The 24,880-nt window shown below is 49.9% G+C and overlaps 7 protein-coding genes and 2 non-coding genes across 9 annotated transcripts; 8 read left to right on the forward strand and 1 right to left on the reverse strand.

Moving 5' to 3' along the window:
• Positions 1-1,067: 1,067 nt before the first annotated feature.
• On the forward strand, positions 1,068-5,821 carry C8Q69DRAFT_502954 (putative ABC transporter; the record flags this gene model as incomplete). Its single annotated transcript, XM_028632442.1, has 6 exons — positions 1,068-1,397; positions 1,455-3,157; positions 3,219-3,949; positions 4,002-4,178; positions 4,231-4,902; positions 4,965-5,821. 6 exons carry the CDS (start codon positions 1,068-1,070, stop codon positions 5,819-5,821), a joined length of 4,470 nt encoding a protein of 1,489 aa, XP_028489069.1.
• Positions 5,822-6,345: 524 nt separating this feature from the next.
• On the forward strand, positions 6,346-9,246 carry C8Q69DRAFT_25351 (C6 zinc finger domain protein). Its single transcript, XM_028626596.1, has 2 exons — positions 6,346-6,715; positions 6,774-9,246. Exons 1-2 carry the CDS (start codon positions 6,530-6,532, stop codon positions 8,832-8,834), a joined length of 2,247 nt encoding a protein of 748 aa, XP_028489070.1. The 5' UTR covers positions 6,346-6,529; the 3' UTR covers positions 8,835-9,246.
• Positions 9,247-9,848: 602 nt separating this feature from the next.
• On the forward strand, positions 9,849-12,313 carry C8Q69DRAFT_25421 (major facilitator superfamily domain-containing protein). The gene is made up of 6 exons (XM_028626599.1): positions 9,849-10,359; positions 10,447-10,555; positions 10,617-10,758; positions 10,831-11,028; positions 11,098-11,356; positions 11,431-12,313. Exons 1-6 carry the CDS (start codon positions 10,147-10,149, stop codon positions 12,016-12,018), a joined length of 1,509 nt encoding a protein of 502 aa, XP_028489071.1. The 5' UTR covers positions 9,849-10,146; the 3' UTR covers positions 12,019-12,313.
• A 1-nt stretch (position 12,314) lies between these two features.
• On the forward strand, positions 12,315-13,560 carry C8Q69DRAFT_25422 (HAD-like domain-containing protein). The gene has a single exon (XM_028626600.1). The coding sequence runs from the start codon at positions 12,544-12,546 to the stop codon at positions 13,324-13,326; it is 783 nt and encodes a 260-aa protein (XP_028489072.1). The 5' UTR covers positions 12,315-12,543; the 3' UTR covers positions 13,327-13,560.
• A 704-nt stretch (positions 13,561-14,264) lies between these two features.
• On the forward strand, positions 14,265-15,590 carry C8Q69DRAFT_440527 (1-aminocyclopropane-1-carboxylate oxidase; the record flags this gene model as incomplete). The annotated part of the gene is made up of 4 exons (XM_028628661.1): positions 14,265-14,295; positions 14,402-14,587; positions 14,688-15,166; positions 15,243-15,590. 4 exons carry the CDS (start codon positions 14,265-14,267, stop codon positions 15,588-15,590), a joined length of 1,044 nt encoding a protein of 347 aa, XP_028489073.1.
• Positions 15,591-16,310: 720 nt separating this feature from the next.
• On the forward strand, positions 16,311-18,278 carry C8Q69DRAFT_25506 (C6 zinc finger domain protein). The gene is made up of 2 exons (XM_028626608.1): positions 16,311-16,623; positions 16,683-18,278. The coding sequence occupies exons 1-2, from the start codon at positions 16,567-16,569 to the stop codon at positions 17,973-17,975; spliced, it is 1,350 nt and encodes a 449-aa protein (XP_028489074.1). The 5' UTR covers positions 16,311-16,566; the 3' UTR covers positions 17,976-18,278.
• On the reverse strand, positions 18,278-20,739 carry C8Q69DRAFT_25516 (protein-tyrosine phosphatase-like protein). The gene is made up of 3 exons (XM_028626610.1): positions 20,487-20,739; positions 19,885-20,419; positions 18,278-19,835 (listed from the first exon to the last, which is right to left on the reverse strand). The coding sequence occupies exons 1-3, from the start codon at positions 20,533-20,535 to the stop codon at positions 18,581-18,583; spliced, it is 1,839 nt and encodes a 612-aa protein (XP_028489075.1). The 5' UTR covers positions 20,536-20,739; the 3' UTR covers positions 18,278-18,580.
• Positions 20,740-22,520: 1,781 nt separating this feature from the next.
• C8Q69DRAFT_t5 lies at positions 22,521-22,603 on the forward strand. The gene has a single exon. It is a non-coding gene; the product is annotated as a tRNA-Gln (tRNA).
• A 351-nt stretch (positions 22,604-22,954) lies between these two features.
• On the forward strand, positions 22,955-23,039 carry C8Q69DRAFT_t6. The gene has a single exon. It is a non-coding gene; the product is annotated as a tRNA-Gln (tRNA).
• Positions 23,040-24,880: the final 1,841 nt, after the last annotated feature.

The following is a 24,880-nucleotide window of genomic DNA, read 5'->3' on the forward strand; positions in this document are numbered from 1 at the left end:
TCACTCTGCGTTGCACAAAGCCTCAAGAATAGAAAGGCGTCAGTGATGTGCCAATCAAACCAGTCGCGACTGATAACCCGGTCATCCGCAACATCAAAGGCAGGTTATCGGGCTCATTGAGACTGTCAAACTGCCCTACATCAGGCCCTTGCCAGGATCAGTAGGGCTCTCAGAAAAGGAAGAAAAGAAGAGCAAAAGAATAATAGCTGTCTCCTGTTGTTGGAGTCAAGCGAACTAGTGCGTATAATTTCTTGAACCTGCATCGCAAGAGTCCATCACTTCATTCCTTGGTCCATAACAAGTAGGACGCATATTCGGGAGCTTATATATGTAGCGACTGGCGGGTGGCGATGGCCGTTTAAATCCCGCAGCGGACGCGAACTTGGTTGATTCTCGAGCACAGAGATAAGAGTCGTGAAAATTCCGCTCACGCAACAACGCATACATATAACCTCATAGTCGACATATATATAGTTACTGTTACATCCTGCCGTCAACAATTGCTGTATCTGATCCAAAAGGAACGAGCGCGCCGGTTACCAGAGTAGAGTAATTCTGAACGAGCGGAAGAACTCAAAGCTCGGTCCACCCAGCGCGCCGTCGATTCCAAGCGAGGATTTTAGCCTCATCTGGCAATCGAGAACGACCGGGCTTGACTTTGTCGGCCCCAAAGCTCCATTTTCCCGTTAGGGCCATCGTCTGCGAAAATCCCCGTCAGCAAGTTCGATGACGGAATCTGGGCTCGAATCAGAAAGCCATGAAAAATGATAACCCTAGGGTCGCTTCAGCTCTAAGTTGCGCGAGGAGATTCGTTCGAGAACGCGTCCGCGATGGCAGGCATAATCTCGACAGCTAAATCTCCGGTAGGCTTCCTCCGCCATGTGGCAGGTCTAAATATGTTTCTCAAACCACAAAGTGGGCCCTTGGAGGAGGATTTGGGGCCTCTCGTTTCCCATGAACACGCGTCTAGCTGATATAAATGAAGCAGCCACCCAAGATCGCGAAATCACCCCGAATGGCACATGTCATCTCTCGAAGAATATGTGAATAGCAACAGCGATTAAAATATGCCGCGCCTGGGGAAATTTCGGGGGACTTTACCTCCGCAGCATGGGCCTCCGCTGATAATACATCCCGGCGCGCCTCGTCCACCAGAGCCGTATCTGCCGCTCGAGAGTGCAGTAATCCTCGCGGTTCTCTGTCTGTTGATATTTCTGTTCAACATCAAGTTCTACATTCGACGGACGAGATGCGCAGCCGTAGCTTTCACATGGCGGCATAAGTGGCTAGGCTACTTGGGTCTCTGGAGCAGCAGTTGTTGCGTGGTTGCCTCCCTCTGGCCATCACGACGAACCCGTCTGGATGACTGGACGAGAATTCTGGTAGGGACTGTCTGGGTATGTGATGCTCCTGTGAATCTTTCTCGAAGGACATGACCGTACTGATAGAGTTAGCTGTTCCTATGCGTAAGCCGCATCATCTATTTGATATCCCCAACACAGCGTCGGATTGCCTACAGGAATGCAGTGTTGCTGGGCACTTCACTTTTTCTGGCGGCAATCGTACCCCGCTATCTCTACCCTTCGATTTGGATGTCTGGGCCTCCAGGGCCTGATGGTCCTCCTCGATTTCCCTCACTGCCTCCTCGCCATTGTCCTCCAGGATCGCATGGCTTTCCAGGCCCTCCGCCTCATGGTCCTCCTCACGGGCCTCCTCACGGACCTCCCCATGGGCCTCCTCCTGGCCCGCATGACTTCTCTCCTCTGTTTACTCCTCGAGGGATTCTCGAAGTATTCTCTGCTTGTGTGTGCACAGTTATCATCCCTCTATTAACCCCATATCATCATCCAATCACCGAACAGTATCCTCACCCTTCAGAGACATGCTCCCCTGTGTCGCGATGGTGGCTCTATTCCTGGATCAGTCCTCTAGTGAAGAAGAGCTATGCTCATGGCGGAAATTTGGATTCTGAAGACATCTTGCCTATCCACCCTCAAAGCTCTCCGGAGAAGTGGCTAGAAAACTACGTCGAACTTCGCCAAAAAGGCGGCTCATTCCGCACGGCTATGTGGAGGCTTTTTCGTCCCCGCCTTGCTATAACAGCACTCTTCATGATTCTTTGCGGGTTCTTCGAATTCATCGGTACCTGGGGCCTCCAGCAACTACTTCTCTTCTTCCAGGGCTCTCGAGAAGTGAAAATTGCCCCATGGTTTTCTGTATTACTCTTTGGCATATGCCCGATTCTCCGTGGTCTATGCATGCAGACGTTCGAGTATTTCGCCACGCATACGATCGGTCACTGGAAAGCACTTATCATCTCCGCCGTGTATCAAAGATTGCTCCAGTTTCCTCCAGGTGAAAACATCGACGTAGGTCAGCTACAAAATAACATTTCTGGAGATATCGACCGACTTGGCACTCTACGCTACACAGTTATGACCATATTCATGGTGCCAGTTGAGCTTTCCGTGGCATCGGTAATGCTATATAGGACCATTGGATGGTCCTACATACCAAGTCTTGTGTTTCTGATCGCCACCAGACATCCGTTGTCAAAATTCATCGTGCAGGCACAGGGTGCGGCTCAGTCGAAAATTTTGCAGGCAACAGATGGACGAGTGGCACAAATAAGTGAAGCTATACGATACATGGCGACGATAAAGATGCTTGGGCGCGCGCAGGCTTTTGTCACGGGGATTCTTGACAAGAGAGCTAAGGAGCTAAAAGCGCTGTGGAAGAAAGCAGAAATAATAGTGACTTCGGAAGCTATCTCGACGGCCTGCACATTCGTGGCACTTGTTCTATGCCTGTGTCTGTACACGACAGTCTCGAAGGAACGTCTCGAAGCCGATGTCGCCTTCACTGTGATAGCCATATTCAACATAATCAAAAGCATGCTCTCGCTAGCTGTTCTTGGGACCGGACAATATGCGCAAGCGGCAGTGAGCTACAACAGACTATGTGAATTTCTAGATCACGAAGATCTTCCAGCAGGTTCACTCTATCCCACATCAACAAACTGGTCTAGGAATAGTATCGGTTTCCAGGGAGCGGGATTCGGTGTCCTTAATGCGGATGGATCGTCTCGGATGCTCTTAAGAGACTTGAACGTCCAGTTTGTCAGGAGAGGGCTAAACGTCATTAGCGGTCCACTGGGGTAAGCGTATCAATGAGTCACATGCAGAATACGTGGAATACGTGCTAACGAAATCTGCCAGATGTGGAAAGAGTCTCCTTCTACAGTCTCTTTTGTCCGAGCAACGGCAGTATGAGGGTACCGTGAGATTACGAGACGCACCATTTGAGCCTGTTGCCTATGCTTCCCAGAATCCCTGGTTTCAAAATGGTACCATTCGGGACAATATTCTGTTTGGGTCCCCGCTCATCAGAGAGCGGTACAAGCAAGTTCTGAAGATGTGCGCTTTAGAGCTAGATCTGGCTGAGTTTGAAGAAGGCGATCTGAAAGATGTTGGAGGAGCCGGCAGCGCACTCTCGGGCGGACAACGGCAACGCATTGCACTGGCTCGTGCGCTATACTCCAGTGCAAACACCGTCATCCTCGACGATGTGTTGTCCGCTCTAGACTCGGCTACAGCTACGTTCATAGTCGATAATTGCATTTTGGGTCCGTTGATGAAGGATCGGACATTGATCCTGGTCACCGATGACGCAAAATGTCTCGAGAAAGCTCACTTAATAGTTCGTATGGACGACGGAACTATCCAGGAGATCATCAGGAAGACAGAGAACGACCTCAGCATCAGTGATCGCGCGGAGCCCGCTACCCTAACGCTGGCCGTCCCTGGTACTCCCGAGACGCCTCCCAGACCTATAGGAACTCCTGCTGAAAACGCCATTGAGTTGACCAGTCCGAGAAATACCGACAGTGGAAAGCAAACCCCACTCATCCTTGACAGTAGTCGTCGCGGCCTACTGGGAACGGCTTACGGTGAATCGAGCCCTCTCCTTCGAGGTAGTCTTCTCGTGCTGACTTGATTCAGTTTTCAAATACATACGGTCTTTGGGCCGTTGGCCCTTTGTCCTTTTAACTTTCATAACTATGATGGTCGCGCAAGCCATGGATGTCGTCCTTCCTGGATGGCTTTCTTATTGGACCCTTGCGACGTTCTGTGCTCCGCCTGGCACCTCTGCCGGCTTCTACCTTGGGATTTTTAGCGGTACGTTGACAGCCAATATATTCATTGAGATTCTTGCTCATCGTCCGGACAGGTCTGGGTGCTGCTCAGCTCGCTCTCTTGGCCGCTTCTCTCTTGCTCCTGTACAGAGGTGCCTTGAGGGTAAGCCGCGATAAACACGTCAAGCTGCTTGCTACGGTCTTTGGTGCATCGTACACATGGATCGTGAATACACCAGCTGGTGAAGTGATCAATCGTTTCTCCACCGACATGACGAGTCTGGATGATACGCTGATGAGATCCTTGCGACCTGTCTTGGAAACGTACTTGTCCATCGGATTACGAATTCTGACCGTGGCTTCGATGGTGCCCATCTTCGTGTTTCCAGCTGTCGTACTCACTGGACTAGGGATCTATACGGGGTACCGGTACCGATTTGCATCCACAGCAGTAAAGAGACTGTACGCTGCCAGTCTGTCACCTCTCCATCACAGCATTGCGGAAACTGCCTCGGGGCTCGTCACTATCCGCGCGTACCGTGCAGAGAGGACCCTACAGGACCGGTTCATCGGTCAAGTTGAATACCATGTTCGATCGTGGGAGGCTGTCAGCGACTTGCAGCGGTGGCTAGCTGTCCGAATGGATCTATATGCCTCGCTGATCTGCTTTTCAGCCGCCGTGTTAGCGTACCTGCGACCGGGGCTAAACCCATCCTTCATGGGTCTGGGACTAACACTGACCACAGGGCTGTGCACCTCTCTTATGTGTAAGTGCAGAAGCTCTCGACCTGAAGCGAGCCCTGGACTAGACTGCTAACGGCCATGCCAGACCTGGTATATCTTTCAAGTCTACTTGAAGTGGAGATGAACAGCGTACAGCGCATCGACGAGTACATTGAAGACGTGCCACGAGACCCCGGCGAGACTTCCCCAGACGATGCAATTCCCGACGACTGGCCCACCCAGGGCAACGTCGATGTTCAGCATCTCACCGTGGGTTACTCGCTCGACAGCAAGGAGGTGCTTGGAGACGTCAGCTTCCATGCGCCTCCAGGCACACGCGTGGCCGTAGTGGGACGGACGGGTAGCGGGAAGAGTTCGCTCGCATTAAGCTTACTGCGACTAACGACCCAGTTCTCGGGCACCATCCGCATCGACGATGTTGATATCTCATCTCTGCCCGCCGAACGGGTGCGACAGCGAATCAGCCTGATCCCACAGGATCCCACCTTGTTCAACGGCTCTATCCGGTTCAATCTGGATCTCAGCGGGACCGTCTCTGATGAGCATCTTCAGTCGGTCCTGGACGCGGTCGTAGGCACGCACCAGTGGACGCTCGACGATATGGTAGAGTTGAACGGACAAAATTTCTCACAAGGTGAGCGACAGCTGATTGCTCTGGCGCGCGCGGCGGTCAATCGTAGCAAGGTCGTCATCATCGACGAAGCGACAGCCAGTCTCGACCAGGCCAGCGAAGCGCGCATCCAAACGGTCCTTCGCGACCAGTTCCGTGACTGCACCATCCTGGCCATAGCGCACCGCTTGGACAGCATCGTAGATTTTGATCAGGTCCTGGTGTTGGATCACGGTCGTGTGGCGCAGCGCGGGCATCCACAAACCTTGATCGAGAGGGAAGAAGGCTTGTTCTACGAGGCGTACGCGCAACAGGCCCGCCGGACGGCGTGAGCGGTACGCCCTTAAATGGTTCCTGGAGTTTTACCACTTGTGTAGTTGCATGTACATAGTTACTTACAGTAGATATCATCGAGAATTACTCGGTTGTCAGTTGGCTTCCATACTTCATCGTGATCTCCTCGTAGTCAACTCAGAGAGTAGTTAACTATAAACTACTAAATTAGATATCCAGCAGTCAGTTCGATCGTCCTCCCTGCGAGTACTAGTAGATAGTTACCCTAAGTTTGACGCTACCAGGTGGACCATCTCTAACTTACCACTAGAGCAAAGGGTGACGACGGCGTCTTCGTCGCACGCGGCCTTTTTGTCCACTCAGCCCCAAATCCAATAATAATAATAATGGCCCTTGCGCTACTCGGACATCCTCATCGGCCTCGGTGACGCCTCCGGATTCGCAAGCTTCGTTCTTGTGGCTGTCGATCTCTGCGGGATCCGCAGAATATTCAGACGCTTAACTGGAACCCACCAAGAGGCCCGCGGAGGCCTTCAATGGCGGAGGGTTTCTTGTAGTCGATAAGACGCTCTCTGCGCCATCCACCGTTTCTTCATAACGCTCCCCATCCCTCAATTCTCTTTGTAACCCCTCCTCCGCAACGCGATGAGCCACATGGAGGATTCGCCACATGCCAGACGATATCGAGGAGCAGATTAGATGCGCATCTCGACGCTATTGCTCTGGACCAGCGCGGGGCTTCCAGCATGACTGACACCAAGAAGGAACCGGAGAAGGACAAGGGAAAGGACAAGGAAAAGGAAAAAGAAAAGGAAAAGGACAAGCAAAAGCCCGTCAGGAAGCGCAATGTTGTCTCGCGAGGTCGCACTGGTTGTCTGACCTGCCGTCGACGGCGTCTGAAGTGCGATGAGGCGAAACCCGCTTGTCACAGTGTAATTGACCCAGATCCTCGCGCATCATGGCCTGCCATCTGACATCTGCCATTTACAGTGCACTCGTCTGAACCTGAAGTGCGAAGGCTACGCTCAGCGCATCTCCTTCAAAGATCAAACCGACCTGGTCGTCGAACGGGCCAAAGGAAAGTCGACCAAGAAACGGAAGGCATCCGAACCACCGATCAAGGAGGAAGATTCTACAGACAGCGTGCACCAACCCAGCGATAGCGGGAGTCCAGCGGAGAAGAGCAGTGCCAGTCCGCCAGCTACGAGCTCGATCACCTTCGATAACCCCATCGTTTTTGCCGGAGAGCCATCGGATTCACGCCGGCTAGATTCCGGGCGCACGCAAATTGATAGCCAGCAGTCAGCAACTTCCACTCCCGACCGTGTTTTGGGGGACCCCTTGGCCTCTTTCGATTCACTACTCTCGTCCACCACAGACCCCTCTGGGGGTTCGATGATATTATCGGATGTTCCTATTAAGTCCCATCTCGCTGAGGATTTTTTCACAGACTCCGGGGAAGGCTCTTCCACGTGGGTGGTAGCGCAGGAGGGAGAAGGACCGTTCGATCAGCATTACCAAACAGAATTCGCTCGAAGCTCTCCGGATACACATTCTGAGTTCACAAGAGGCTCACCGTCTTCAGAGGTGGCATTCTCGGCAGCCTACGGCACACCTCCATCAATATCGCTGGTGCCATCATCCCCCAGCAGGCCGCTTCCAAACGCCTTCCTGTCTCTCTGTGGTGCGTACGAGTTTCCGGAAGATGTGGCCTACTACGAGTATTCGGCCGGTCACTTTCAAAGTCTCTCACGGGTACTTCCACTCTCGGAATTATTTAGATCAGAACCGGTGTCACCTCATGTTTACAATGCGGCCTTAGCCCTTGCGGCTTTGAATCTCTCTAGTATGGAGGACTATTCGAAAAATCCGGTCGTGCTACGGCAACATGCATTTCAGCATAGTCTAAAAGCTGTTCAGGGTATACGGGAGGCGCTATCTTCTCCAGACCAGTCAAAGGCTCTCCGAACACCGAAGAACGTGGACACCGGTCTGTCATTATTTGCGACGATTATCTTGCTAGCCAACTTCGAGCTTCAACGAGGCTCTTTGTTTTCCTGGCGCTCCCATATGCGCGGGGCAGCATCATGCCTAGGCATCTGGCACAAAGACATGGCACAGAGACCTGCAGGGATGTTATTGGCCAAGGCCTTTGCTAGAATGGCACTTCTCTTACGCCTATACAACGAAGACTACTCGGTTACAACACCAGATGTTCTGTCTCCCAGTTTAGCCGCCTGGTTGAACAGTCTGCTCGCCAGATCTTCCGAGTTGCAGGATCGGCTCTTACTTCTGGTCGAAGAATGGACGCAGATAGAAATAAAATATCGTGAACAGCCAGAACTAGAAGACCAGTGGATTGCATTCAGCGACGACTTCTTATCCAGATTAGATGAGTGGCGGAAAAATATACCGCCCTCAGATCTACCAGTGGAAAGCAACGGGCCTGCTAGTGTGACGGTTTACGCTCCTTCACAACAGTCTGCGGATTCGTCCGGTTTTGTCTACGTTCCGGCTCTCTGTTTTCCAAATTCTGCGGACCCATGTACTGCTGCGGTCAACTACGCCACTTACCTCTGTCTGGGTATGAGATCTCGGACGCGGTACTCTGTGGAGTTAGGGAAGATTGTACCTCCAGACAGTGACGAGACAGCACTCATGATTTGTCGCATTGCGGCTGGCATCTCTCCAGTATCATTTGGACAGTCCTACACATATGCTTATGGCATGCTGCCTTCTGTCGTGGGGGCGGCTCGCTGGTCATCAAACCCGGGTCTGAAAGCCTGGGTGAGAGATTACCTGACGAAATATAAGAGTAACCGTGAGGGAATATGGAATGTTTCTCATTCCATTCGGTTGCTGGACCACATGGACCGTGAATACGCCAGGCGCGGAGCCGCTGGATGGGAGATGGTTGCTGTCCGCGTCTTGGACGAACCGACGGATCCATCCCCTGATCTTGAAGAAAACGATAGCAGTAAGCCCTTCAAGATCGTGATGCGCGGAAGGACCAGGCAAGGCCGCTCTGAAGACGTCGTCGAAGTCCCTTAGAGCGCTCATGGATATTGCTTTTTGGGAGTCAGGGCGGTATAGGCGTTCGCCCCGTTATTGATTTATGGCTGTCGAAAAAGACAATTTAAGTATATGGTCTCGGACATCTGATGTTTGGATGCGGGTTTGATACCACTGATGACGATAGCCTCTGATTTTGTTTGCTTTCTTGCATGTCTCCCGGAACGGGATCTCGGGATTTTGACGGCTGATTTAAATCTCTGTCAATGAATATACTCTTTTCTCTATCATGCGGACCGCAGGCAGCTGCAAGATTAGAAATGTTTTTAGGCGTGTTAAAATGACTCTGTTTTAGATACGGCAAGTCAACTCATTGATGGCTCGAGTAGTTGCCGCCGACTCTCCTAGCCTCAACAGAACAAACATGATAACAAGCCAACTGTACGATCTTCGGAGGTTGCTAGCTCAGGAACTTGTTCCTGTGCGTGTGACCACTTTCCGGTCAAAGCTCCCAGGCTAAGATACCGATATCATGCACGCCACAGAATGATCTTATCGGAGAAATCGACCAAGCAACTTATGGCTCATCCTCAAGCTAACCATATCCTTACTAAAACCCCACCTCTGGCAGGCCAAGAATTACATAACTACGTGCACAGATAACAGGTAGTTAGTTAGCTGGGCAACTGTACATGATACGTACTGGGTCCCAATCGGTATCGTCAAGAGCAGGAGGGCTTGCTGTATACTGGCTATGCCGTTCATGATACCAAATGTCATTCAGAGCATTCTCAAGAGGTCGTTGTTAGCAGTACTCAGTAGTACATCTTACCATAGAACTGACAAAATCTCGAGGTTTCAGTTGTTCTCGACGATCTAGCATGACGAAGATCGACAGGGAAAGAATGCTAGTTGGCGCTCGGTAGGGGATTGATAAACATTCCCCGTTCCAGGCCAGGCCTGTTGCCAATTCTGGCCCCCAAACAGCGATAAGGACGATGCACAGACAAGTATTGTCCATAAAGATGTCCTTGCATCTTGGAAACTTTTTATCTGTTTGGATAACTGATACTCAGTAAATGGGGTCTTGTTCCTTTCTGTTATCTATGCTCTCGGCCTCAGCGTCGCTATACCGTACGAAGTGCCAAGCAGCCACTGTATCCCCCTCGTAGCTGGACATATAGCTAAAAGCTGGGTGGTGATGAACTTTCGGCTTTCTTTCAAGGAAGTATAAAATCTTGTTTGCCTTGATTTCTCACTCTCTCTATCTCAAGCGTAATTGCGAGATTAATAGTCACGATCCATCCTCCTGTATTAGCGACAACCAGTGACTACTTCGAACCTTTGCAAGATGTTAATCGACCCCGAGAAGAAAGTTGCGGCTACACCAACGAGCATTAGTGCAGACAATGAGGATGGTCGGGGGCTTTCGCTGGATGAAACTTCCGGTGATATCCAAACGGTCGAGATCGATAAGGCGGTCGAAAGATCGTATTTGCGAAAACTAGATTTTTATCTGCTACCGTATCTGTCGTTGATGTATTTGTTTAATTCAGTTGATCGAGTGAGTTTTCTTTTTCTATGTTTGAGATTTGGTTTCTATACTATCTCGTTGTATGCTTTCAGATTGCCGATAACTTCTCGACTTTAGTCAAACTTGGCAAATGCAAAGACAGACGGGTTCGACAGAGATATGCATTTTACTGGAAACGAGTATTCTCTCCTTCTGCTACTCTTTTACATCCCCAATGGTCTCGCCGGTGAGTACTAGCTTCATATAAAGCATTTTTGGACAGGGGCCGCTGACCTGGACATTGTCAGACCTGCCACTGAATCTCCTGACGAAACGGTTTTCAGGGAAGATTACCCTTCCATCGTTAATGCTGATATGGGGTGGTCTGTCCATGATTCAAGTTGGATGCACAAATTTTGGAGGGATGCTTGTAGTTAGGCTGCTCATCGGGTAAGAGTCGATATATCATCTTCATGCTTGCTTTTATAGATCGAGACAGTAGGAACTAATAGTAGTACGCAGTTTCTTCGAGGCCGGCTTCTTCGCTGGAACTGTCTTCTACCTTACACTTTTCTATAATCGAAATGAACTCGGATTCCGCATCGCGCTTTACTTTGGTAGTGCGGTCCTAGCAGCTGCCTTCTCGGGGATTCTGGCCTACGGTGTCTTTCAGATTAATGATACTAGCATTGCCGGATGGCAATATTTATTTATTATTGAGTATGTTCCTTCGTTTCTTTAGCGGCAACTTTGTCGTCGAAAAAACTCGCTCACAGAATGGTTCCTTAGAGGTGGTATTACCGTTCTCCTTTCACTTTTCGGTTACTACTGGCTACCATCCTCACCTCAGAATGCACGCTGGTTTACTCCCGCGGAGAAAGAGGTAGCCAGGACTCGTGCTCTCCGGGACGGTTCGAAGGTTGTCGATGAGAAGTTCAACTTCAATCTGGCATTCCAGCAGTGGAAAAATCCCAAAATGATCTTGTGGTCGTTTATCTCCTTGACATACCCGATTCCGTTTACTACTTCGGCCAATTTCTTACCTCAGGTTCGTACATTGCGCTTCTTTTCCCTACTCTTCGTCATTATAGGGAGTTGCATGATAATTAATAGTATCAACAGATCGTCCAAAGGCTGGGCTACAGCGAGGTCAAAACAAACCTGATGACCGTTCCTCCCAACCTGGTCGGTTTCTGCGTCCTCCTCGTCGTCACCTGGTCATCAGACCATTTCCGTGAGCGTACATTCCACATCTGCTTCGCTCTACTCCTATCCCTAATTGCACTTATCATCCTATCCACCATCGACGTAGCCACCCACAAGGGCGTCGCCTACTTCGCCATGTTCCTCCTCGCCTCCGGCGCCTACATCCCCTCATGCCTCGTTCACTCATGGCATAACAACAACAATCTCAGCGAGAACGCACGAGCCGCAACCACGGGAATCCTTGTTGGTTTGGGTAATCTGGGCGGTATCCTGAGCAGCGCGACTTTCCGCATCGAGTATGCTCCTAAATACATCCCAACTTTGGCAGCTACGGCCGCGAGTGCTGCGGCGTGTATTATCCTGACGCTGGGTTTTGGTCTTTGGATGAAATGGGATAATTATAGGAAGAATCGTGAGCAAGGAGTGCAATTGAGGGCTGAGGATGTGGATACGCATCTATTGGAGGATGGGGAGAAGAGCCCGAATTGGAGGTGGTTTACTTGATCGTGTTCTGTCGGACTCTGTCTGGAGTCACTCTGGATTAAATGGGATATTTTTTTCCCTGATTTCCCCACTCTTGGGTCTCTAGTCCTATTGTACATGGACCGCCTCAAGAGCTACATTAGCTCAGCCTTCAGGTAACCTCAAACGTGAACCGAGGAGCATGGTGCTTTTATAGAGTATGACTCAAGGCTCGTCGGGATGGTTTCTCAAGCCCCACCAGCGATGGGTAGTGAGTCGTAGTTAGTTGAAATGAATCGCAGGTGATGTTGCACCATCGACGTCTTTCACTCTAATCATCTACATGTTCCGCACCAAACGGTCATTTGTTATAAAATTCCGTGACCTAGATCCGATTCAAAGATCACCAATATCGCCTGAGTGGATGATGTGGAAGACAAAACGAGAATATGCCTTATCCAGAAATCCTTGAAGGAAAAGCCGGGGCTGGTACCGCAGTGTTTCCTGACATAGAGCCGTTGAAAAAGGTGTGCGAGTAAATATCGCTGCTATTTGGCCCGAATAAGTATGCTAATGCAGCAACAGCATCAAGTTGGTGACCTATCCTTGGAGGCCTATGGATCCAATTTGGATGACATCCAGAAAGCCTTGTCCTCCAAGACATGGTTTGGCTTTGATCTTGATGACACGCTCCATGAGTTCCGAAAGGCCTCTGCATCCGCGTCCTCTGCTGTGTTCAAGGCGATCCGCAATGAGAACCCAAATATTAGGATAGAAGACCTTGACACGACCTACCGTGATATACTTCGTTCAAAAACAGCCGGTGCTTTCACCGATGGAAGGACATCTACTGAGTACCGCAGGGAGCGCTTCTCCCATCTCCTTCAGGTCCATGGAATTGCGCCATCGGAAGACTATATAAACCGTCTCTTAGCAATCTATCAAAATAGTCTCGGGAATTCTCTCAGACTGAAAACGGGCGCGCTTCAGTTGCTCCAAAGACTGAAGACACTAGGTAAGAAAGTGATTGTGATGACAGAGGGGCCGCAGGACGCGCAGGAATGGACAGTATCAGAACTTGGACTGCGGAGCTATATTGACATTCTTATCACGACCAATGAGATAGGAAAGTCCAAGATCGATGGCCTATTTCCGATTGTGTTGGACAAATACAATATTGCCGCCTTGGATATCGTCTATGTGGGTGATAATGAGCAACGAGATATTTTCCCGGCACGGGCAGCGGGTATAATGACTGTGCTTTATGATGAGCGGAGTGATTGCCGATTTGAGAACGCTGAGGTATTTCGTCTTAATTCTCTTCTAAAGCTGAAGTATCTGGTAGGTTGAGAAGCTGGCTTGGCTATGATGTTAGAGACAAAAGAGTTGTACGTGGTCGTTGATGTATCTGCTTAATTCAGTACATAGGATAGGGTCTTCTTTCTGAGTATACTTGAGGTTTGCTACTATACCTGACTGTATCTCTCTTGGTATATATGCGTCCAGGTTTCTGATAGCTTCTCCACTCCAGCCGATCTTGGCAAATTCATGCTACTCAAAATTCATAATCCAAGTTAACTCGTGAAAAACACTTCTATAGCATGCAAAGTAAACAATATACTGTTATATTGTAGTAGCTAGCAGTGCTATCGGCGATCGGCGGCCGGCGGACTCCGTTGAGAGTTCTCCCATCCTTCTTTATCTTGCTCAAAAACCCCAACTCTTGGAGCAATATTCATTAAGAGCCCCATGTCAAAGGCAGGTTGTGTATGATCAATAAAAACCATAGAGTCATATAGTCGATGGTGACGGGGATGGGGCCCCGGCGTGCCTATCAGATCCATCCTCAATGTGTGTATCCTGTCAGTGCAAGAGCTAGAGGCACCAATTGAGACGACTGGGTTCACTAGCATTTCCCATATTGATCAGTACTAGGATCATGTCATCCATTTATTCGGTTGGTTGAGGTCCATTGAGTGCCAAGTCGATTATCTCTTATCGGCGGCACGGCCGATAGAGGATGTATCTGGTTTTGTAGCTTAAAAAAGGTATTATATCGGACTCTCTAGACCACTCAACTAAAAAGGAGAAATCTCCGATTTTGTCTCCTTGGGTCCAACAAGGTACAATTCTACGCTTGAGAAGTCAGGATATTTCACGTATAGAGCCATCCTTGGTATGCATGTCCTTTATTATCTACGAGACCTTTCTATGTTGATTAACTGTCCTCTTTATCCGGTTAGAAATAAAGGCGATCGGCAAGTACAATCACTTGGGCCACAAGAAAGATGCCACCTCCTCCGATCCTTGACTTTTCTGGTACGTAACTAATGCTTTGGAAAAACTCCCTGCTCAGGTCAGCTGGATACCTTCCTGGTGACTACCGATTCTCACTTTCGCTAACGGGCTGCTTGTCGACCGGCAGTATTCTACGGCGATGATCAAGCTGCGAAACAGCAACTAGTCGACCAAATTCGACAATGCTGTCTGTACAACGGCTTCTTCCAGATAACTGGACATCGAATCCCGTGGGAGCTACAAGAGAAAATGCTGCAACTCTCGAAAGAATTCTTTGAACTACCTCTGGAGGAGAAGGAAAAAGTCAATAAGAGTATGTGTCCATTATCGGTTTGCTTATGGAAACGAGATGTAAGGTTTTGAAGAAAGACACGTCTTTTTTTTTTCAAATTTCTGACGATTTTCTATCGTAGATAATAACACGTGGAATCGAGGATACGAACTCCTACGATCTCAGATCCTCGAGGAGGGGACGCATCCAGAGTTGAAAGAGGGATTCTACATCGGGGACGAGATCTCCACCGATCATCCATACTTCCTTCAGAAGAAATTGAACAGTGGACCAAATCAGTGGCCGCAAAGCGTCAGGGATCCAGAGGATTTCAAGAATACTGCGATTGCTTATTATCGCGCGGCGTTTGAACTCGCCAAGGACATCCTGCGCATACTCGCATTTACGTTAGATCAAGATGAGAGCTTCTTTGGTGGTTTTACAGATGGGGCGGTTGCTACGATGAGACTGCTACATTATCCACCACAGCCGAAGGATTCGGACGAGAAGCTCAGCCGCGGCATTGGGGCGCATCAGGATTTTGGGGCCGTAACTCTGCTTCTGCAGGGAGACGTCGATGGATTGCAGGTGTTGGATGTGCCAACTGGGGAATGGTTTGATGTAAGTCGATTATTTGGTCTCAATCTCTATCATCGACTTTCTGCCACTGGATGCATGTTAATAATCGTATCTTCAGGTCGAACCTGTCAAAGGCGCCTACGTCGTGAACCTGGGAAATCTCTTCATGAAATGGTCCAACGATAAGTATAGATCGAATATCCATCGAGTCATCAACAAGTCCGGCCAGGAACGTTATTCGATCCCATACTTCTTCAGCGGTAACCCTGACTTTGTATGCGACTGTCTCCCCAACTGTGTAGCAGAAGGCGAAAAGTCCAAGTATCCGCCTAGGACGGTCAGTGATTTCATCAATGAGGGTTACCAGGTCAGCTACGGCCGAGCAGAGAAATTCAAGAGAGAAATGGAGAAGAAAGAAGCCGAGGGTCTCAGTTTGACTGCGCCGGCCGTTGCGGCGGAGGCGTAGGAATAGCAACTTGGAGAAAATGCACATCATGACAGCCATAAATGATTCTTCCAGTTTTGGTGTCGACCACCTTCGATGGGAACCTCTGTGGCAATGGTTGGTTACGCAAAGCTTAGAAGATAACCTTAGTGCAATGTCAAAGATAGAGCAGGGCCAAGATCTGACGCCGACAGACTGCAGACCAAATGGAGAGAGCAATAGAGCCATAACGGCAAGTCTATAATTATACTATGGAACATCTGCTGTGACTAGCTCATTTCCTTACGAGATAGTCTATGGCCAGGTAAAGTTAATTAATGACCGACGTTAGCATGCACCGGAAATACTTCCTACTGGCAGCTGCCATCTATGAGGATAGGGACCAGGAGTGGATTGTGGCTCTATCCTCCCTCTTTCTTCTTTCATCTCCCAGACCTCATCTCCTATCTTCAACCTCCTCTGGCTCTCGGTCCTACAAGCACTGACTACATATCTAAACAGAGATCGCCATAGAAGCAAAGTCACTCGTCGTGACGGGAAATACCGGCGCTGATGCGCTCTCTGGGACCTTCTGGTGGCCTCGCCCTCCTTTTTCCAACCGCACAGGCGCCGTCGACCCGCTCGCGATGGTCAGCCACTTCCGCAACCAATCCATCATCCAGTCTGCCCCTCTATCTCGACCGTTGAGCTATTCTAATTTAGATCGAGTTGCGATCTGATCATTCCTATTCTCTTTGGGAAGTGAACGGCGGGCACAAACACCTGCACGACAGTCGACCGGAACTGCGGATCCCATATAGAGATCTACCGTAGTCATGACCTGTCGATTCTGATCTCATGGGCCAGCTTGGGCTTCTCTTCCTTCCCTTCATTCTCTTCATTCTCTTCGTTCTTTTTCCTTCTTCTTGCTCAGGCAGTCATTCTGCAGCACCTTATCACCGGTCTGTCATTTTGTCCCGAACCGTGCTGTGACCGGCGGGATGGTAGAGACGCCACGATGGTCGGCGTACCGCGCAGCAAAGCATGTCTCTTATGCCTCCAGCGGCGCGTGAAGGTTAGATCTGGGTGCCAATCTGCATAATACGACCTTCTAACTGGTACTCACCCTAACAGTGCGACGAGCTCCGACCAGGATGTTCCCAGTGCCAGAAATACGGCGTTGCATGTCCCGGGTACAATAAGGCTCTAAAATTTCAAGATCAAGGCCCCCTACTACGGCAAAAATTCGGATCTCGAGCTGTCACCAAGCAAAACAGTCTACAGGGATTTCAATCGTCAATCGATGAGCGGGTGGTGCCGTCCCTAGTCTCAATATCCATGAGCAAGCAACAACCCAATGTCTTCCGTGACTTCGTCTTAACAGCTTTCCCACGCTGGTTTGGCCTGAACAAGCACCGTGTACAAGTAACGTGGGTTGCTTATGTTTCTGAGCAGCTCGGCAAGAACCCAGCGCTAGATGCTGCTGTCTACTGTATCACATGTGCATTTATGGGCCATTCTCGCAGGGACAAAAGGTTGAAGGAGTCTAGTTTCGAGATGTACTCCAAAGCTTTGAACCTCTTGAAGGAGTCGGTCAAGGATGGGACGGCCCTATGTTCGCGGGAAAGCATCAGCACATCTATACTCCTCGCTATGTTTGAAGCATATACAGCCACTAGCAACGATGCGTGGGCTCGACACGCCAGCGGTGCATCTATGATGATGTCCCTTAGGGGAGCAGAGAGTCACCATTTCGGATTTGACCGTAGTTTATACATCTCGTTTCGCAGCTTCTTGGTCGCTCAAGCATTCGTCGAGGGCAAACCGTGCATGTTTGAGAAACCAGAATGGCAAACCTTGATTGACCAGATCCGGAAAGAAGATATGGCGGATCCTAGGGTGGACGAGCCGATTGCAGTCTTTATCGACATATCCGATAGACTCTTCATGGAGATCGTCAAGTTCCCCGGGTTGGTGAGTGAGGCACGCTCTCTTATCTCATCACCAGGAAGAGGGACGTACGAAAAGAAAGACCTCATGGCAAAGATGCTCAACGCTCGTGAAGTGACAAGTATCCTTGCTGCAGATATGCGCAATGCTCTAGCTGCACATGGCCATCTTTCCCGCGGAGGTTACAGAGTCCCTTTTATCGGTCCAGTTCCCTCAACTTTTCCAGAGGCGTTCGCAAACAGTTTACTTCGTGGCACTGATATGGCGTTAAGCGTACTCGACTTCCAATTGGCAGACCTTGCAACCGAGGGGGCGGCAGACCGTCCGGTCTCCAGGCCCTTTCGGATCATATCGAACCTTGCAGGTGGTGAGATCAGCCAAAGCTCAGAAGCAGCTGATGATACTCGACAGGTAAATGAATGGCTAGACAAAGTCGCGTCTTCCATGGGGATGGAAGGCATGGCAATTGTCCTATAACATCAAAAGCCCCCTGCGGTGGTCCACATAAAATACGATATGAGCCAATAAACTCACTCAGGCTCCAACCTCCAGGAAGCAATTACAAACAGCAGCTCTATAACGACAGAAGACAGAATGTCCAAATAGGATTATTTATCCGATTCCGTGAGACGAATATCGTACTGACGTGAGTCGTAACATACAAACAAACAAGATTACCTTCAACCCTGGGAAACACCGTGCTATCGAAACCATAAAAACAGACCAGGAAAGTAAAACTCCTTGTACATCTTCAATCAACTCAATCAACCACACCCCATATCCAATTGCAACCGAGTTTTCTGGATCGCCAGGCGGCCAGCAAGATGCAATCCAAGAACGCCGTATTAAACTCTTCCCAAACCAAAGACCTCGAGTCCCGACAAACCACAGGACAGAAACAAAATTGTGAAACCGGGCACAGCCGTTGAAGATGCACAGTGCATGCCGGTGAGACGCTTTCACCGGCGAATTCACAAATCGAAGCAAGCAACCATGAATAAAAATGCTGAATGGAATCGCAAAGTCATGAGGCATAAATGGGGGTCACCAGACTTGAAGTCGACTGAACCTTTTTACAGCATCTATTTGACTCTTGTGGAGCATCCGGCACTGCCAATCCTGCCGCTAATCTTCCTAACGCCCTTAGTGGTTTCGCTTTTGCTATCGGTCGCTCGTCGAGGACTCGAGCGCACCTTACCCATGGTAAGAGCACCGTTGCCACTCTTGCTGCTACCAGGGGTCTTTGGCTTCCCGGTCGGCGACTCAACCCAATTCTCACGGTCCTCATGTATTTCGTCGGCCAGCATATAACTGGCACTCACCGTGGCAGAGTAGCTGATGGAGCGTTGAGTGGGGGAAGCGGTAGGGCTCCTGGAAGAGCGTTTCGCGAGCATTCTAAGTTGGATCTCCTCTTCACTTTCGCTGCCTTCATTGCTTAGGCGATGAGATCTGGTCTTGCTGCGCTCAACCGTCCTCTCGACCTCCTTCTCAACGGTAATACCGCCTGAGACATTGCGGGCGTATGGATGATGCCGGGAGTCCTTCCTGTGGGACTTGCGCGGCTGTCCAGGCGTTGGTGCCGGGAGATTATCTTCAGCATGGTGACCGCTTCCTTCGTTGTGATCAATTTCACCGAGAGCCGCACGCTTGGAATGGCTTCCATTGGGAGGCGTGGTGGTCTGTCCGTTGCTCGCCCGCTGCTTCGGGGCGGCCCTACCAGGCGTGACCGGCATAGTAAGAGCCAGCTTCTCCCTCATTGAGTCCTCAAACCACCATTCGCGGAAGGCGCCTTGGTTCAGGTGCAACCAATGCTGCTGTGGTCCAACAACCATGCCCGGCCGCATGAATCGCATGAAGGCAATGATCTCGTTCGCAGTGAACCCATATCTGTAAATCAGGTACGCCCCGATAAGGCATCCAGTACGCCCCAATCCTGCTTTGCAGTGCACAGCAATTCCCTTCTTTTTGATGGTGATCATTTCGTGGGCCATCTTGATGAAACGGCGGACCAATGGCAGCGGTGGGCAAGTACCGTCCTCGAAGATCATGTCAATGTGATTGATTCCCAATGCAGTGAAGTACGACGGCGAGTACAGCTCCGAATTCAATCGCACTACCAGTCCGACATTGCGGGAAGAGAAGTGGGCAAGTACGTTCTTGAAGGGAAGTGGCAGTCTCGAATTGAGAACTTCAGAGACGGTCGATGGCAGGGCGGCATATTCAGGCGTGTTTGACGGGATGGGCGCTACCGGCTGGTGCTGAGGCGATGCGAAGGCCAAAAATTGGGGGGTGATCCAGTTAAAGTCACCCATGTCGACACGTTCAAATTTCTCATACCTAACCCCGCGTCAACATTGTTTGTACCATGGAGCTGGACATTACTTACTCTTCCAGGCTGAACTCCCTCAATCCACATAAACCTTCTTCCTTGGCCTTCCAGACGCCGTACACAACATCTTGAATGCTCAAGACAAAGTCTGCCTGGCTGTATCCAGCATCGCGGAAAGGCATATATGGGGGATCCGCCTGAGCGATTGGGGCAAGAGCCAGATGCGGGGGCCAGGACTGGATCAGGACCATATAGCACGCCACCAAACAAGCAGCGTTGGCACGGCTCCGCGAATCAGTCTTGCTGTAAAACACCACTGCGCGGTCACTGTTGGCGGGATCTCCCAGAATCTCGTGGAAATGCACGGCAAAACGATAGAGGTGTCCAATGTGGAAAGGACCGAAGTCTGCATGGAAGGCATTGTAGAGCAGGGTGTCATCAACAGTGAAATAGACAGGCCTCTTCGACGTGTCTCTTCCTGGGGTCTGCTGGCCTCTAGATCGTTTACTAGGCGACTTGGGCTGCGGTGCAGCATAGGGGAAAGGCGTGTGAGCATCGGGGGTGGAATCGTAGGAGGCGAGGTACAAGCGATCTGTTTCGAGTCAGGTACGGATTCTCCTCCATCTGGGCCTTTCCAGGGAAGCACGCGACCCACGAACCTTGGATATACTCGATCACCTGCCCATAGCAACCCTGAGCGGAAGGCATCTTGTTTGCGCAGATTGTCGCGGAATCGATCCGGACACCAGAACGAGAGAGAAGGGTTAACCCAGGCGTCCTAAGAGGACAATTGGATGTTTTGAGCAGAGAAAGACTTCAACCTAGGCAGGTCCGCAGGAAGTGGAAGTTGATTCAGGGCCAAATGGTCATGGCCTGGGCAACAACAACAACCGGAATTCCAATCGTCCACGCTCGCGGCTTGGGCTAGCAGTCAAGAGAAATGCGGGAAGGTAAGGATACAGGCGATATACCAGAGAAGAAATGAATATGGTGAAGCTGAGCCCAGCGCCGAGATAGACAGATGGAAGTCGGAGTAGAAGAGGAAGAAGAAGACTTGAAGGTCGAGATACCCATGACACTTTTTGGCAGCTGCGACGCACGCTAAGTGGCTGTTATGTTATGATGTCCCGATACGGTAAGCGCGCTGCCGTTGACAGGACAACGGTTGCCGGCCTGAGGCACCAGGGCCCGTCCTGGTCACGGGATTGGCCGTCACCATAACAAACAGTCGCAGACCGCCCTCGTTCACAACAAACACATTCCTGAAAGGCTCGTCCATGGCGAGTCAGACGGTGCCATGTCTCTGCTGAGGTGGATCGGGCATCAAATCTCCATACCGGGTGACTTCGTCTGAGCTTCAACAGCCACCACCCCAGCTGGTTGACTGGGGCCCCTCGAGCCCACAGGGAGGGGTCCAGATGGCATGTTGATGATTCTATTGTTGCTTATCCACAGGCGTGATATACAAAGCGCTCGTGATAGCTAGTATCTGGCCCAGCATGGACCAAACTGGGCGATTGAACGAGTATGAATTCATCGGCCACGTATGCTCGTCCTTAGATATTCACAAGCAATCCGCCGGTTTTCGAGACAAGTTGGTGACATAGCAAAGGAGCATGGGACACATTGTTCATGTGCAGTCCTTGGCTTCTTCCCCCACGGACACGATTTCACTGGGTTTTTGGGATATATTTCCGTGGGTTTGCTCCCCAGATCAAAGATATGCTCGTTGTGATTCTATGTGACCACGATCTATAGTTATCTACGTGGCCACGATCAGAACCCATCGACATGGATGCACGAACCTATATCGTTTTCCCGGCTCGAGGCCACCCTGCAAGACATGTAGCGAGTAGTCTAATTCCATCACCAAAAGCACGAGATAAACCTGCAGCGGCGTGTCTGATACATCGCGTTATGTGTGAGCTACACGGACAGGTCGTCTACTGAAACGCCAGGTCATCCCGCGGGTGTCAGACAAGAATGCAGCGTGTGGATTTTCTCGAAGCATGCCCTGTAAAGTTTCGTTCATGGAGCTAGGTGGCGAAGACGGGCTGAGTACCCACGACAATGGAATTCTCCCCATACAATGTACACGCGCGGCTCTACAGTCCAATGGTGATCTCGTCCTTGGTTTTCCAGGCCATCTACTGTTTACCATCACTGAGGCAATTGAATTTGTACCCTCCGGGGATGTGTAGTTCATCGTGTGGACATCGCGCTTGGCGAACGATAACTTTGGCCATTAGGCCTCGTTATCCGGACTCGCTGTGCAAGGATCCAAGATTAGTATATGATACCCATGCAGCTCGTAGGGTCATCACTGTACTTTGTTCTTGACGATACTATGCATACTAATATCCTTTGATCTGTTTGCGATGGTGGTAGTACCAACAGTGTATAGACATACATTATCTCCAGATATATATTTACGGTACACAGCCCTTCAGTCCCTCTCAATTACTTCGAATAAAGACCACCCCTCCACGAACTACATGAAAAGCCAATAGCAATGCTTAACACACTCAATACTATAGGGACCCTCGCAAATAACAAACTACCCGCTGTCAAACACCAGAAAAGCATACATATTCTCTACCATCTCGAGTAACCACAAGTACGAACTGTCCGACATACTTAGTTCTGAATCTCTGATTAATAGATTCAAAAGACTCGCCGCTTTAACAAGAACCGGTTCTGTAGTGTAGCGGTTATCACTCCGGATTCTGATGATCAGAATCTTCCGGCAACCCCGGTTCGATTCCGGGCAGGACCTGAGTGGTGGACTCCTTCTGACTCTTAAGATCCCGATTGGGATTCGTAGAGGCAGTGAGTTCCTTTTATTTTTGCTCCCTAGAGATGTGTGATGGCTGCGATACATAGGAAGAATTCTAGGTTCTTTGTGGGAGATGTATAATTAGACGAAGAGATTTAGGGAAGGGTCTTTTTAAGCCGTTGAATAGCATTTGTTGAACAAATAACCAAATTCGATAACCAATTTCTTTCTTTCTATGTGGGCAAGGAAGAACTGTGGAGATTCTGGAAAACTTTGACAGGCTATCGAACTCATCACAGATTTACCTTAGCTTGATAAGATGAAGATGCCCCGATCCACACCAAGATAACCGGTTCTGTAGTGTAGCGGTTATCACTCCGGATTCTGATTGCATCAGGATCTTCCGGCAACCCCGGTTCGATTCCGGGCAGGACCTTCTTTTTTCACATTTTTTTCTCACCAGAAAAAATGTGACTAGACTATTGTCAACGGGGAAGTCGCAGTTTGTTGCCCTCAGTGTTTTTTTTTTTTTCTTTCTCTTTTTTATACACTACTCCGCACAGAGTAGTTAGTTATCTAGTTGACTATACCGTAGAATCTGCCCTTATCAATAGGTGGTGTGGCGCAATATGGAGCTATTATTCGGCGCAAGCAGAGATGCATTGGTTGCATCAGCCGTCCGCACGGTCTTTAGAATGTTGCTCAGATCTACGGAGTCACGTACCATAGTAAGATAGTCTATTATTCCATGCCCCTTTAACCAGTAGATAATCTGGCAGAGATATGGATTGGCCCCCATCTTGATTTCCGCCACCATTGACTATCTTGATCGGGGTAAAGACCAGCAACTTTCCATGTATCCGTGCTTCCCGAACAAGCAGGATGGAGATGCTCCACATACTCTAGTTATCCTTCCCTGTGCTGTGGGATAGTGGACAATGGAGCTTTAGATTGACGAAGATAAAAGCGAGTTAATTTTGCCGTACTCCGTAGAAAGATGGCTGTTCTTGGATCCCATCCTCGATGTCAGCAGATCGGCCCCTAAGATATCTGCACCACTGCTTGCCGTTGGGCTCTCTTGCACACTCTCTCGGCCGACCCTATCTAGTAGTGTGCAACAGCGGCCGTTGCAGCGGAAATAGTGGTGGCATAGCCGGCGTTATAGATCACGGCAGTTGTAGCTTTCGCCCAACTAATCGGAGAAATCCTGGACTTAACAGATCAAGATGGTCCAACCAATCCAGTCAAAGGGTCTGAACCCGGCTTGTAAGGCTGCTGAGGCACATCCTATTGACAAAAGCCGCTAAGAGCTCTTTATCAGATGCTGAGAACGACGGGGAGCATCGCCCATAGACTAGCGGCGAAGAAGATCTGAGAAAACTTCGCCACAAACATGGGCAAAGCTCGATACAACTAAGAACCGGACCGAAGACGGCTGTCGCCTTATTATTTTAACAACAATTAGGATGCGTTTCGCGGAAGAGTGTTGACCGCCAATTTGATTTCCAGCATTGCCATCGAGGATTTGAGGAAATGTAGGCATATTATCGGCCCGAGAAAAAGACGTTGTCTACCATCAGAAGACGGCAAGGAGACTCGAACTCCTATGCCGAAGCATGAGTTGAACATATCAAGCAACATTTCCCAGCGCTGCCATGTGGTGCAGCACCGTCCAACGTCACTGATCAGCAGAACTGATCACTCGTAGTGAGAGAGACGGTCACTGATCGTTATCTCTGATACCACCCAGGTGTGCCAGCGCACATTATGGAGTGTAGATCATCTGCACTGGTGTTCAACAGGAGCTTCCTCTAGTCATAGCACGCAATAATAAGACAGCTGTTCGGGGGCAAAAAGACGGTGCCCCCAAGGCCCAACTGTTCCTGCAGCGACCAAACCTCCACCCGCGAACACACGATGTCATTCCCAGGACACGATCGACAGGGGTAGGAGGCTATTGGTATTGAAATTATTCCGTTTCCAGATCAAATCTCGACATGCATGCTGCCCTGGACACCTTCGTATTCGAGCGTTCCAAGTCAGAAATACCTCAAAAAGGGACAAATAAGAGTACTAGACCATATTGTTACAGAAGCGGAAATAGTGCGACAGTTGCAGATTACCCAAAGGGCCGGTGCCAGCGCTAAGCCGTACGGAGTGACCACAAAATCTACGGAATAGTTATCTCTTTCTGTTTCAAAAGAAGGGCTCCATAGTGCTCCCCGAGTCCCCCTTGATTCTGTGCCATAGCACCAGGACCGTCGCGAGCAGCAACCA

The sequence above is a fragment of the Paecilomyces variotii genome (genome assembly GCF_004022145.1).
Source record: "Paecilomyces variotii strain CBS 101075 chromosome Unknown C8Q69scaffold_1, whole genome shotgun sequence".
NCBI classification, from domain to species: domain Eukaryota; kingdom Fungi; phylum Ascomycota; class Eurotiomycetes; order Eurotiales; family Thermoascaceae; genus Paecilomyces; species Paecilomyces variotii.